Source organism: Alosa sapidissima, chromosome 7 (assembly GCF_018492685.1).
Source record: "Alosa sapidissima isolate fAloSap1 chromosome 7, fAloSap1.pri, whole genome shotgun sequence".
In the NCBI taxonomy this organism is placed as follows: domain Eukaryota; kingdom Metazoa; phylum Chordata; class Actinopteri; order Clupeiformes; family Clupeidae; genus Alosa; species Alosa sapidissima.
Genome location: NC_055963.1, coordinates 27,432,632 through 27,447,631, shown reverse-complemented (window position 1 = coordinate 27,447,631; position 15,000 = coordinate 27,432,632). Strand labels below are relative to the sequence as shown.

The 15,000-nt window shown below is 50.0% G+C and overlaps 1 protein-coding gene across 1 annotated transcript in view; it reads right to left on the bottom strand.

Annotated features, from left to right (window-relative positions):
* The window catches only part of agrn (agrin), a 228,496-nt gene that overhangs the window by 97,002 nt on the left and 116,494 nt on the right, over positions 1-15,000 (bottom strand). The window contains 3 exon segments of the mRNA XM_042099348.1: positions 3,822-3,876; positions 3,878-4,017; positions 4,020-4,037. Of these exon segments, the coding sequence (XP_041955282.1) occupies positions 3,822-3,876; positions 3,878-4,017; positions 4,020-4,037 (213 nt within the window).

Genomic DNA, 15,000 nt, shown 5'->3' with positions numbered 1-15,000 from the left:
CCTCGTCTGCGAGCCACAGCTGCTTCCCTGTTATAAGCAGCATCCTCCCCTCGCCTCCGCACACACACACACACACACACACACACACACACCACACACACACACACACACACACACACACACACACACACACACACACACACATTATGCACACATCAACCCACACAAACAACCTCCTCATAGGAAACACAGAAAACTTGGCTGAGCTGAAGTTCCAAAGACGTGAGTTATCTCTTCGGTCTGAGGAGAAGCAAAAAAAAGAGAGAAAACGAAGAAGAAAGTTTAGAAGTAGAAAAAAAATGCTTTTCATGTTCATGAACGCACTGAGCGCTCCCATCGCAGATAAGGAATCTAAGTCTGCGCTTCAATCATGGCGGGGCCTTCTTTTCACAAGCCATCTTTAAAGGTGCCCAAAGGAACGTTTTCTCGCCTTTTCACAGCCAGGCATCAGTCCGGGATGCACACACACACACACACACACACACACACACACACGCACATACACATACACATACACATACGCATACCCATACACATACTGTACACATATGCATACTCATACGCACACACACACACACACACGCACGCACACACACACACACACACACACACACATACACATACGCATACTCATACGCACACACACACACATTCACATTCACATACACATACACATACACACACACATACACATACACATACGCACACACACACACACACACACACACACACACACACACACACACACACACACACACACACACACACAGAATGTCTTTTTCTGTTTGCCCAGACGTGCAAAGTGGCTGATAGCGGCGGTGGGTGCTCAGCATGTCCAATCACATTGCGTCAATTTAAGATGCCAAAACGGCGGGCGACTGAAATCAGCCAGAACCTCTCCATGGAAAGAAAAGAGTGCAGTTTTATAAGTGGCGCTTGAGAGAGAGGCTGGCATCGATCGTCCCTCTGGAGAGCTGAGGCGGTAAAAAAGATGGCATTCTAGGTCCCTCGGCGTCCAGCTCATGCCAGGGTCGTGCCACAGCAGACACGACGCGCGTGGTGTGCAGGAACAGGCTGCTTCTCTGGGAAATTCTCCTGGGCACGGCACTGCCTACCTGGCATCGCGGCGGGCCAAGATCTGACAGGGAAACAAACTGTCCCCAGCTTTGTCATGGAGCCCAGCAGAGAGGGCGTGTTACGAAACAGGGGCAGAAATACAACATGCTGCTGGTGTTGTTGTTTGTGTGTCGTCCCACGGGTCAGGTGTGCACGACTGGCCTCTGGTCAGCTTACCGTAAGAGAGAGAGAGAGAGAGAAGGAGAGAGAGAGAGAGAGAGAGAGAGAGAGAGAGAGAGAGTGGGAGAGAGAGAGAGAGAGAGAGAGAGAGAGAGAGAGAGAGAGAGTGGGAGAGAGAGTGGGAGAGGAGGAAGAGGGAGGAAGATGAATGCTCTAATTGCCAGGGGAGTTCATGCACTTCAATCCAGTGCAGCTTTGCAGATGATCAATCCGTGGATCGACCCCTGTCTGCCCGAGTGCGCCGAGCTCCGGGCACAACACTGCACTCCAGTGCCCACCACGGCGTGCTGAGCTCCGCTCCGCTACGGTCCCACGTTCCACCAGACTGCCGCCCCGAAATGAGGCTTGTGTGGACACCTCACTGACAGCTGGAGACTTTGTTTACGTAGCACCCAGTCCAATATTATGACAAGCAACACGCTCCCTTGGTCTGGTTAAAACAGTGAGCCAATATTTCTCTATCTCTCTCTTTCGCTACCCTCGCTACCCGCCCCCCCCCCCCACAACACACACACACACACACACACAGACACACACATATGCACACACTTTTCTCTCTCTCTGATACAAACCCTCTCTCTCTCTCTTACTCTATTCTTTCTCTCTGCCTCACTTGCTTTTGTTCACTGCTGAAGCATAACCTGGCAAGTGCCACTTCTTTTTTATGCCCTCTCTGGCTCTCTGGGAGTGTGTGTGTCTGTGTGAGTGTGTGTGTGTGTGTGTGTGTGTGTGTTTGTGTGTGCGCTCCACCACTCGCCTGCAGTCGGGGCTGTGATTTAAACGCACTGGGCTTTTAACTCACACGGCTGCCCAGGCCCCTTTATCTGGACAGCGCCCAGCGCTGGACGCACGGCCCCCGCGATAAATGTAACCTCTCCGTCGCCACATTGCCCATTTCATTAGGGAAATTGCAGGGAGAGGCGCTCAACCTTGCCTGTCTGGGCGTAGCGATTAAAAAAAAGAAAGAAAAAAAAAACGAAAGAAAAAAGAAACAACAGCCGAGAGATGTGAAATGGAACCGCAGTGTATTCAATTAAAATAAATAAAGCCAAATGTAAAGGTCTGGTCCTGTTTGCAGTCCTCACTCTGTCAAGACACCAGCGTGCTCCTCCTCCTGCGCTGTCTGCTGACGTCTTGCTCTCTCTGGCTCGCTCTCATTCACTCTCTTCTTCACCTCACTCTTTCTCCATCTTGCCATACTCTCGTTCTGCATCTCTCTTTTTATTAATTCCCTCTCTACCTCTCTCTCAATCCATCCCTCCCCTCCTTCCCTCCCTCTCTCTCTCTCTCTCCAGCATGTGTGCTTGGTAATTATGGCCCTTTGAAGGTTCTGTACGTCATGTTCCACCGGCTCTCATAATTACTGCTCTTGCTGGGCAAGGCTTGTAGTCACAGGCCCTGCTTAATAGCATGACCAAGCCAACACAGACATCAGCTATTACTTATTATTCAGGCAAATGCAGGGGAACACAAAAGGGAGTACACTGGGCTGCAGACCCCAAACCTCGTTTGGAGGAAGGAGACACACACGGCGTTTTATGAATATTCTAATAGGAGACGATAAGTGGCAAATGTGCAGGTTTTTGGAGTTTTGTCATTATGCTTCAAAAGTGGACCTGGGGAGCTGCAGAGTCAGTGTGTGTGTGTGTGTGTGTGTGTGTGTGTGTGTGTGTGTCCGTGGGAGAGCATTTGGATCTATTTATAAATGTAATTGTACTAGGGCTAACATTATTGAATACTGCGGTAACGATAACTTGCGATATTTAAATATTTAATGTTTTTCTCCATTCTACTTGCTGCTAGCATAGACTGTAGGGTTGGGGGGGGGGGGTTACTACGAGTGCAGCGGAAAGTGAAAGTAAGGGGCTGCGATCGCACAGTCCAGGCTAACGAAGTAGGCTAAACAACTTTTACAAATAACGAATCCTGATTACCTCTCTGCTGCTGTCTGGGGCTTTTGCTAAATGCAAATCAAGAAATAGCCTACAAGCCTTACAGTGAAAGACAGATATCTTCTGATCCTATAGCGATAACGAAATAAATTGTTTATTTTAACACGGTGGAGAAGGACGCATTTGCTGTGTTTGTAACACGTCATCCTTCATAAAACCAAAAATATTTCCATAGGCTATAACAGACGTGCTTTTCCTTTTAGTCACCAATTCCTCTTCACCCAAGTGTAGCCTACCTCGCTCGACTCACTATCTTCAGCCATCACGACATTAGCTCCCTCCTCAACACCTGAAACACCACACACCTAAACTGGTAGGGGACGGGCTTCTAGGGCAGCATGATTGGTAAAATATGTTGACATTCAGAATGTGAATGTATCATAGACTGTATGGAATGCGCACGGCACAGAAAATTTAGTCATCTTTGCGGTATATGTCCATCGCAATCGTTGATAGATAGCTAACGATAGATTTTACATATATCGTGCAGCCCTAAATTGTACCATTAGTAAGTGTGTGTGTGTGTGTGTGTGTGTGTGTGTGTGTGTGTGTGTGTGTCGTTGTTTAACTCACCGCATGGCCCCTTGCGCAGCACCTTGATGCGCCTCTGCATGTTGCACTGGGCCTTTTTCCAGCTCACACTCGTTGGAGTAGGTGGACGAGTCCGAACCGCAGACGGGTGCCACCACCGACGGACACGGCGTCCTCTTACACACACACTCGCCCTTGGACGGGTCAGTCGGGTCCCTCTCACACAACGCTCCGAAGCACACAGCATGCCTCTGCAGCCTGCCAGACAGGTAAACAAGACCAAACACAGAGTTAGGAGTCTGCCCAAAAACAACAACAACAACAACAATAATAACATTTCCATTATACATAATGTGAGTGGACCAATGGAGGCCACAAAGACATTTGTGTATTCAGATTTTTGCATATGACATTGGCTTCAGAAGGGAGCGGAGAGTCAGCAGAGTCAGTCTTCCTTCTCTCCCGGATGAATTTGAATGAGAATTAGTGACTGGGACTGACTAGGCTTGGGACAGACTCTGCAGAGAGAGGGCCCCACAGGGCTGATCTTAAAGAGTTCCGTTGTCTCTCTCTCTCTCTCTCTCTCTCTCTCTCTCTCTCTCTCTCTCTATGTAACACTGTCTCTCCCAACTCGATCTCTCTCTCTCCTTCCCTCTCTTCCCCTCTCCATGTAACACTCTCTCCCCTCTCTCTCTCTCCTCATCTCTCCATATCTCTCTCTCCTCTCTCCATATTTCTCTCTCTCTATTACTCTCTCTCTCTCCTCCTGGTGCCTCTGAAGTCCAATGTGCCCCGCGTGCCCTGCGGCCATGCTGGGCTCTTATCGCCGGCTCCCAGGCCACACTGGGGATGCAGACGCGTGTCCGTGCTGATTGCCCAGCAGCAGCCTGGCCTCTCCTCTCCTCTCCTCAACACTGACTTCACTCGGCTGATGCAGGACTGGGGGGTGGGGGGTGGGGGGGGGGGATTGGGGGAGGTTAGTGGGGGTTCACTCGACCTTATCACATTCTCTCTCTCTCTCTCTTGCTCTAGCCTTCTCCCCACTGGCTCCTTCTCTCTCTCCATCCCTCCTTTGCCCATTCTATCCATCTTCCTGACAGGTGAGGGCTTACGTCTGTGTTAACTCCAACAGGCCTGAAGCAGACTGGCCTTAGTGACGTAGTCTAAGAAATGGAAGGGTAGGTTGTTGTTGTTGGTGGTGGAGGTGGGTGGGATTGTGGATGTGGAGGAGGGGGAGAGGATGATGGCACCTGAAACATCAAAGACTGACAGCTATCAGTCAGCCTCTGTCCTTTTGTCACAGACCAAGAAACATATGATAAGAAAGAAAGGGAGAGAGAATAAAGACGGCGAAAGTAAAAAAAAAACGAGTGAGTCAGTATATGTGTGTGTGTGTGTGTGTGTGTGTGTGTGTGTGTGTGTGTGTGTGTGTGTGTGTGTGTGTGTGTGTGTGTGTGTGTGTGTGTGTGTCTGTGTGTGTATGAAGGAAAGAGAGAGAACGAGAAAGTGAGAAAACAAACAAAGAGCGAGTTTCTGGAACCTTACATACAAAACATGTTTTCCATGTTGAGCCTGTCACCTGTGACGCCAAACAAAAACCTCTTGAAATTCAGCACGAGCAAGCGATATGTGCGGCGCATTGTTGACACGGCCTAAGTGGTACCCGGAGCCGTCCGCCTCTAGACGTGGTTGTATGAGGGGCGACAGAAGGTCGGCTCCCCTGGGACTTGTGGGCTGAGGTTTAGGAGCTATAAGTGTCAACTTTCATCATGACTCGTGCAAGACACGCCACACATGCTGTAGATAAAGTACCTATGTACACACCCTTATGCACTCAAGTGCATACGCGCACACACATACAGAAACACACACACACGCACACAGTCACACACGCACGCACGCACGCACGCACGCACGCACGCACGCACGCACGCACGCACGCACGCACGCACGCACGCACACACACACACACACACACACACACACACACACACACACACACACACACACACCTTAGATACTTGATATAGCCTCACTATGTTCAAGAAGGGTCTCTATCTACCATAAAATGGTAAGCCGCTCTGACAAAACATGTGTACACACACAGGCACTCCAGCACAAAATCTTGTATCTTGTGTGCTTCTTTCTCCCCACTGAGTGTATCACTAGCAGAGGCATAATTGCTGTCAGTGAGAGAAGAGGAAAAAAAGCAAGAAAAGTTGAGCATTTAGAATTGAAGTCTGCTACTCGCTGACCTGCGTGGAAAGGAGATTATCAAATATAGATGCCATAATGGACGCTGCCTTGCACACCTGAATTTACCTTCAAATGCGAAGCGTTGGGCAGCGCGCAAAGGGGGGGGGGGAGTGCTTGGAGCCACAGAGCCGCGAATAACAGCTTTGATTCAAAAAGAAAAAAGTGAGAAGATAGAGAGAAAGGAGAGGCAGCACTAACTACAAAGCCAGGGTTGGAATGCCAAACAGCGTGAGACTGTTGCTGGTTGAGAGTGGAAATGCGGCTGCACTCGGAAAAAGACACTCGGCAAAAAAAAAAAAAGCAAATGGAAAAAGGCTGGAGGAAGTAAGGGCATAGAAGCAGAGGAGTTCTTTTTGAGAAAAAAGAGAGAGGAATTGTGAAAAAAAGTGTGAGGTGCAAGGATCTCATCACGTCAGTCTCTCTATCCCCCCCATTCCCTCCCTCTCCCCCATCTCTCTCCCTCTCTCTCTCTATCTCTCTCTCTCTCATACTTGCTCTTTCACTTCTTCCAGGACAACGTGGTGAGAGGAATGAATAAGTGAACAGATTGCCCTGCTGTCTTGCATAAATGTTAGTCTCAGGGTTTCACCGTGTCGAGGGAAGGGCGACGATTTCAAACAGCAATATTTCATCCTCACCGAGCTTGCTGGTTTTAATCTCTCGAGTCTTGCCTCTTGCACATTATAGAACAAAGACATGGTGTTGCTCGTCAGATCAGGTTAGATGACGCCTCAGATGTGTGACTCAGCTACATGAATAAACCAATAAAAAATCTCTTGTGAGCGGTCTATGGGAAAAATTACGGTAGATTTCACAGACATTGACGTTGGCCTATATGATGAAGAAAGAGTGCTGAGGAGAATGGGGAACGATTGATGCTCTCACAGAATTGTGTCTGAGTTACCAAGAGTCATCATGAGATAATGATGTGACCAGTAGCATGAGGTGTGAGTACCTCAGCACACAACCGCAAAATTGTGATAAGTTTACAACCGCGCAGGGTTGCTTGTTGCTCGCCACAGGATGCCAAAAGTCAATGGAATTGGAAAGATGTTGCCATGACTACGGTCCGGGATTCAGTGGGGAGTAGACAGTAGTTACACTGGATTCACAATAGGTCTTTCCACAGCTCCAAAATGGGTGTATACAGTACATACCTTCAGAGAGGTGTGAAGAAGAAGTTGCGTCACCAGCGTATTGATGAGTTTATCTTTGTTTTTATCTTTGTTATTTCTCCCACAAGCCCCCACCACCCCCATCCCACATACACCCCCCCCCCCCAAATCTAAACCTTTTTTTCCTTTTTAGGAGATCTCATTTCGAGAATGTAATTTTGCCGGGACCATGGAGGTTACATGCAATATCTTCTCTTCATGTATGAGTAATAGAAAAGGCACACTCCAGAGCATAGCAATTGATTCGCAGCGGGCAGGCAAACACAAACATCACAGGCTGACGCGCGCGCTGACCTCTGGCGGCGTTATTGCCGTCAGGCTGGAATGAGAGGTGTCATGGAGAGTAAACACTGCCGACTGTAGCGCTTCCTCATATGAATCTCCGCTGCTTATCTGGCTCTGGCCGCCAAATGGCCAGCTGCAGTCCTGTACCATACACCAATATAAATATGGGGGACGCAGTTCAGAGTGGGCGCCATCATTTTGCCTTATCGCATCATGGCTCCTCTCCTCGACTTTTCCTCTTACCCGCTGTTCCCCTCCCTGGTTTCCTTTCACAGAGCATTCCATTCCAGAACTTGCTATCAAGGAGTAAAATGAGAGGAGAGGAAAAACAAATAAAAGCAAGTTATTTGATTCACCCCCCAGTGGTATAGAGGGAGCAGAGAGCACTAAGGGAACAGTCTGTTTTCTCATTTCCCCATATAAAGGCCCAATCAATTCTACTCTCTCCCTCTCTCTCTCCCTCTCTCTCTCCCTCCGCCTTTGCCTTTATCTCTTCCTCCGAGCTTCCAGGTCTGAGTGAAGTCCTGACCCGACTTAAACCCGCGTGAACTTATTTTCCAGCTCCAAAAGCTCCACCAAAACACTCACACGGACTGCGGCGGCGAGGGGCTACAAGCGCATCTTAAATGAAACGAGGTGTGTGTGTGTGTTGGGGGGGGGGCGGTGGCTCAGATCATGCCTGAGAGAGACAGAGCAGAGGGAATGAGAAAATGTGCCTCACCCCTGTTTTATCTACAAGATGAACAGACACAAACCCTTTTGCTCAGAGTTGCCAGGATGCCGTCGACAGTAGCTCCTCCACGGAGCTGCTCTGTCATACAGTAGCACATTTTCAAAGCGCCCGACTTTAAAGATTAAATCCCCGATTGTTTGGTGGCGGCGGCAGCAGTGGGGGCTGCATTTTGAGAGGGGGACTAGTCTGATGATATAATGGGGGAGGTGCGTGGGGGGTGGCTGGGTGGGTATAGACACAGGTTGGGTGTGTTCATCACAGAAACCTTCTGATGAGGGGCAGTGTGTGTGTGTGTGTGTGTGTGTGTGTGTGTGTGTGTGTGTGTGTAGCGAGCGAGCCGTTTGGCCTAGGCTTGTGGTATTAATAATGGAGATATAGGAGCAGGCCCTATTCTGTCACCCTTCATCTGCGGCACAAAGGAAAGCAGGCGAGCTATGAAAAGATTACAACTTCCTGAAATATACATGAATAAATCACCCCGCGCCTGCCAGAGACGCTACGCAAAATTCAATTATTCAAGCCGTCCACCGAGCATGTTCTGCTGGAGTGCTCTTCTCCGCGCGCCCCGCACTATCTCCCCAGCATCACTCTGTTCCTGTCTCTCCTCTCCCCTCTCCGGCTGTCTCTCCAGAACTGTGCTACAAGCAGCGTGTCAATAATTTGTGTGTGTGAGTGTGTCTGTGTGTGTGTCTGTGTGCCTGTGTTTGCTCAAATACATGTGTGTGTGTGAGTGTGTGCATGACTTCTCTGTGCAATGTTTCCAGCACTCTGGAGTGTCTTCACAACACTCCCCCACCCCTCTCCCTTTTTCTTTCCCACTCCTCCCTCCCTCTCTCACTAACTCACTCCATTCCTCCCCTCTCCTCTTCTCTCACACTCTCGGTCACCCTTCTCCTCTCTCTCTGTCTGTCTCTTCCTCCTCTACAGTCTTGCATCAGCAGATCATTCTTCCCCTCAAAGAGATGTGAGTGGACCATGCTGACGGGATGGCCAGGGCTGTGTGGACAGTACATCAGCACCCCCCCCCGTCACCCCATGCAGCCCCACTGTAATGCATGGAATGACGTCTTCCTTCTTGTAATGGCAGATTATGCTTATGAGGGGATGAGGATGGGAAACTGGAGCTCTTCAATAATGGAGCTACAGGGGTCTGGGGTCCTTCCTGGAAGGAAATCCAAGCCAAGAGCAGATGGTTCCATTCTGTACCCCCAGGAATATGGCACAATCTGCCTGCTACCACACACAGGCACGCACACAGCAGAAAGCAACTTTAGTGCGTGCGCTTGGTGGTGGGAGCGACTATGGCGGGTAAATGAGATTTTAAAATATTTAATTTTGAAGGGTGTTTTTTTTTTTGTGTGATTGTTGTTTTAAAATATTAATAAGCATCTGCTGTGCTAGTTTGCACCTGTTCATTTGATTTTCAGGGAAAATAATGTTTTCCGTTGAAAAGAAAATGAAAAACAACAACCTTTCCATTCCACCTTCTTTTAATTTTTTTGTTGGACTTGCGCATTTCAGTGTCGACTGAATTCCGAAGTAGAAAAGTGATGACATCCAATTGGTTCCGGGCGCTCACCTTGAACAGTCTGCCAGAACAGAGGACTCCAAAACACAATATGCTCTCCCGCAAACTCTTAATCCCCCTGGAGGGCGTTGCGGCGGCCCTCTCAGCAACAAAAACACTTTGGCCCGGAGCGGCAAAAATCTGCTGCACAGGCTACCGGCTTTTATCGACAAGGATGCTATGCTTTGCCGGGTGACAAAGACCATCACAGTCACAAAAAATGGCAGGGGTGGGGTCGGGTGGGTGAGAGGGGGTGGGTGGGGTGCCTGGCATCATCTCCTCCTCACAGGGGTGGGCCTTGGCCTCGCTCTGCCCCGCTACCAGACATGGAGCAACCCTCCTTCATCTCTCTCAGAGCCCTGATCAATATCCCCAGCGCCGATCAATACCTCCACAAATCACTTCATTTTCTCTTTTTCTTTGCGCTCCCCCTGCTCCTCTCACTGCCAGCCGAGGGAACGTGGAGGGGGTGAGGGGTGGGTGGCGGTGGGGAGGGGATTGGCCTGTCACTGTAAAATGCAGTCTGACCCCCCCCCCCCCCCCACACACACACACACACACACACACACTACATACACCCAGCTTCGCCGAAGAATGAGTAAAGTGCAAAGTAAAGCCCATTAAAAAGCAGCCAGTATTTCAGAATGAGCGAGCTCATTTCAGCTGCTGTCAAGCTGAGCCTTTTCTCTTTTTTCCCCTCCATCTGTTTCTTCTTGCTTTCTTCCTTAATAACCCAGAAAGGTGAATGTAACATATGATTGGGTTATTGGAAAAAAGACAAAGACATACACACACACACACACACACACACACACACTCACACACATACACACACACACACACACACACACACACACACACACACACACAACTCTGGCCAATCAATCAAGCTAAACTTTCTCCTCCCATCCCGGAACAAAAAAGAACTCAGGCTGCTGTCTGCAACCGCGACATGCGGAGAGAGAGAGATATATGTGGCAGTGTGTGTACACATATAGATTTGCTAATAAACGCTCCCTGTTAGGCTAATTAGAAAATCTCTTGGCATGGAGATTTATACTCCGCTGAAGCGATAGCCTCTGCCGCGCTAATAGCACATGGGCTATGCTAATGCCTACTTGCCATGGCGTTCCTGAGCCGCTCTGTATAATTGAGTCGGCTGGAACGTTAACCTCCGCATTATGTCAACCTTTTATGATTCATGTTACCTTAAAGTCCCTCCCAAGAGAACTAGGGGCGGCATAATTTCAAGCCAAACGCATCCACCGCCCACAGATCACCAGATAAGCCTCAAACACACATACCTAGGAACCTACCACGGCGAAATGTATAAACAAAGACACACATAAAGACCTGCACACACACAGCCAGAGCGCAAACAGGCCAAATGCAAAACCGCCAGACAATAAAGTATTTTGCAGATGCACAGGCATGTGCCCTACACTGCTCTCTCCCAGACAGTGCTGGTGCATGGAGAATGGAAAGAATGGCGCAAAGATTAAATTACAATCCATCTGAATTCACCACATACTTCCCTCACAAAGGGGACCATGTGATGTTGCATAAACGCACCGCAATTTATGATGGTGGACCGGGGTGGGCAATTAATTTAAACTTGCAGCGATAAAACTGTCTCTCTGTGGTCTTGAGAAGAAGACCCTTTTTTTCTTACTCTTTTTCTTTTCTCTCTCTCCCTCTCTCTCTCCCTCTCTTTCTCTCTCTCTCCCTCTCTTTCTCTCTCTCTGTAGTGAGTCACAGTCAATGAGGATCTGGCAGTGTGTGGAGGGAGGTGGAAGGGTGTGTGTGTGTGTGGTGTGTGTGTGTGTGTGTGTGTGTGTGGGGGGGGAGGGGGGTAGCGTTGGACGGTGGGCACAGGGCTTGCCGGGATTTCAATCTGCAGCCTCAGTCTGAAGGCAAGCCCTGATGACACCAATCTCCTCCCAGTCCAACCTCAAATCAGCCTGCGGGGTTCAAAGGGTTAATACAATCCTGAGGGCCTTTTTTTAAATCCATGATGCCCCAAATAACCCCCCAACCCCCCCAAAGATACACACACACACACACACACACACACACACACACGTCTGTCATCTGCCTGTTCCTCTTTGCTCTTTTTTGAAGAGGGCACAGGATTGGAATCCTTACAGCAGGGGAGGAGAAAGGGGGGTGGGTGGGGTGCTAATGATATCATTAAAGAGCATCCACGACTGCACCAGAGTGTGTGGGAGAGTTAGTTTGTTGTGTCGTCTCTTTGGTGTATGTGTCTGAGCTTTTGTGCGTAGGTGTGTGTGTGAGTGTGATGTACCTCTACAAACGTGTGTGTGTGTGTGTGTTTGTGTGTGGGTGTGTGTGTGTGTGATGTAAGACGAACAGTGTGTGAGCGAACCCTGCTGTAGTGGCTGCAGCAGATCAGAGATGAGCCGGGGGAACAAAAGGCAACTTTGCTCCCCACCCCACACACACACACACACACTTCCCAGCAGGGCATGTTAAACCCAATTACTACGCTTCTGAAAAAAGGAAAATGAAAAGATGAACAAAATACATCTGTCCCCTTTAGTGCCCTAAACACATCACACTAGCCTGTCCATCTTCTCCCCACCACCTCCACCTCTCCTTGTCCTCCTGTCTCTCCCCTCCTTTTCTCTGCTCCTCCTCTCCCCTCCCCTCCTCTCTTCTCCCCTTTACTCCTTTCATCTTCCCTCCTCTCCCCCCCCCCCATCTTCTCCTCTTTTCTCCTCCTCTCCCCTCTGCTCCTGTCTTCTCCTCTTCCCTCCTCTTCTCTTTTCTATTCTCCTCTCCTCTCTGCTCCTACCCCCCCTTTCTCTTCTCTTCTCTCCTACCCTTATCTATTCACCTTTTCTCTTCTTTCCTCTCCTCTTCTCTCCCCTCCTCTCCTCTCTCCCCCGTCTCCTCTTCTCTCCTCTCCTCCTCTCCTCCCTCTCCTCTCCTCCTCTCTCCTCTCCTCTCCTCTCCTCCCTCTCCTCTCCTCCTCTCCTCTCCTCCTCTCCTGATGTTGCTCCTGATAAGACGGGGCGGTGCCATCCATGGCCCCAGTAGCAGCTGTGGATGGGAGCGCCGTTATTCCCACCCAGGTTTGCAGCATGCGTGGAGCAGATGGAGTCCCGCGTCACCCGTTACACTGTCAATTTACTCGCACTCGCAACACGAGAGGCATCGGGACAGGAGGGCGGACAGGCCCACTCCTGCAGGGAGTGTAGCGATACACACATGTGTGTGTGCGCGTGTGAGGGTCCATACACACACACACACACACGCACACACACACATACACACACACACACACACACACACACACACACACAGACATAAACTCACACCTGAACAAAGTTACAGTTACTTACACAACACACGCACACACACCAACAATACCAGTTCACAGCAACATACTCACACTTTCAATTACAGAACTACTGTCATACTCATACCCATACACACACACACACACACACACACACACACACACACAAGAAAAACTCACAGATGCACACACAAAACACATTTTGATGTGCCACCGCACCCATAACTCAGAGCCTGTCCCCGTCTCCAGTCGTGGGGTTGCTATGATGAGACACGCGCCTGGTGCACATTGGCAACTCGCTGCCAAGTGGGGGAGCGTGAGCTCGGCGTCTAATTGACATCCCCCACAAAGTAAGCGCCACATAATTAACAGATGCCCTCATCAACTGGTGTTCGAAACGCGCTCCCAGGGAGAAACAGAAGGAGAGGAGAGAGAAAGAGAAAAATAGAGAGAGAGAGAGAGAGAGGGAGGGAAAATTATTTCTCCATCACCTGACTGTTTTTCTGCTCCTCTCTTTCCCTTCTCCTCTCCTGTGCTGTGTGTGGCGGAGCACTTAAAAACAAAGCTGATGGACCCGGGGCAGTAAATGGAGTGGAACGAGACTGAGGAATGCCGGGGCCTTATGTAAGCATGTAATTGACTTTTACTGGCAAACTCAACACAAGTGTCTACCAAAGCACGAGTAACAGGGACTGGAGGGGAGGTGACGGAGCTAGTTGTGTGGTGGCTCTGTGGAGGTTATGAGGGTGGGGTAGAGTGAGGGGAGAAGAGGGTTGGGAGATGGAGGCCCAGGCAGTGCTGCGCGCTCGATGGCTCTGAGGGCCGGGGCGGAAAAGTGGGCGAGCGCGGCAAGTGAGCCTGGGGTCTCTTCGGGATCGATACTCTCCATCTGATGTAATCTCCCCCCTGGCGCACAGCGTTCCACTCGATCCCAGTCCTCTCATCACTCACGCCAAGCAGCCGCCATTTCCTGAGCTGGACGCGCGACGTGGAAAAAGTCTTTCCCACCGCGCTCTGGCCTAAGGCTTCCCGAAGTACGCCCGCGAGGGGCGGGGGTCTCTGTGGGGAGGAGGAGGGATGGTCCAGAGCCATTTTTCCTTCATTTAAAGCCCCTTGCCTCCTTCCCTCAGAACCTCGAGAAATATGGAGACTCCATAAAAAAGATTCTGGGATCCCGTAATGGCTTTCACAGCACACAGCAGTATCTGACACGCGGTGGAACGCCTGAATGTTCCCGGAGAGAACACACACACACACACACACAGACCCACACACACACCTCCCCTGCCATGCAGGAGGGCCGAGACAGAGGTAGAAAGAGCGAGCGTGAGGGGGGGCCGGGCGTTGGGAGCGCTGGGTAATGGCATGTGCAGTCAGCGGAACGGGCCAAGACACCCTGCCTGTCTCCGCCTGCGCCTGCCTGCGCGCCTGACGCTGATCCGCCCCCTTGGTGGACACAGGCTCCGCGGGGCCGGAGACCAGCCCCAGGTCCGTCCGTCTGTCCGTCCCGCCTGCTTCGCTTCGAAGGCTGAAGCGCTTCCGAGAAAAATAAAATAAAATATATAATAAATAATAAAAAAATAAAAAAATAAAAATCGAAGCCGACTGCTCATGCTGTGCATGAGCAGCATACCGGGCAGGTGTGAGAGGAGAGATTAGAGAGCAGGAGAGAGAGGCGGAGAAAAAGTACAACTGACGGGTCAAAAAAACCCAAAGAATAAGAGCAGAACTTTTCACTGATAGCGCTTAATATTAACTCCTCTACTGCCAGAAAGGGACTCTTTACCTCTTTATCTTTCTCTCCTCTCTCTCTCTCTCTCTCTCTCTCGGGGAGTAGTAATCAAAGTGAGGCCCAGTGTTCTGGTTCTGCAGACGACACAATA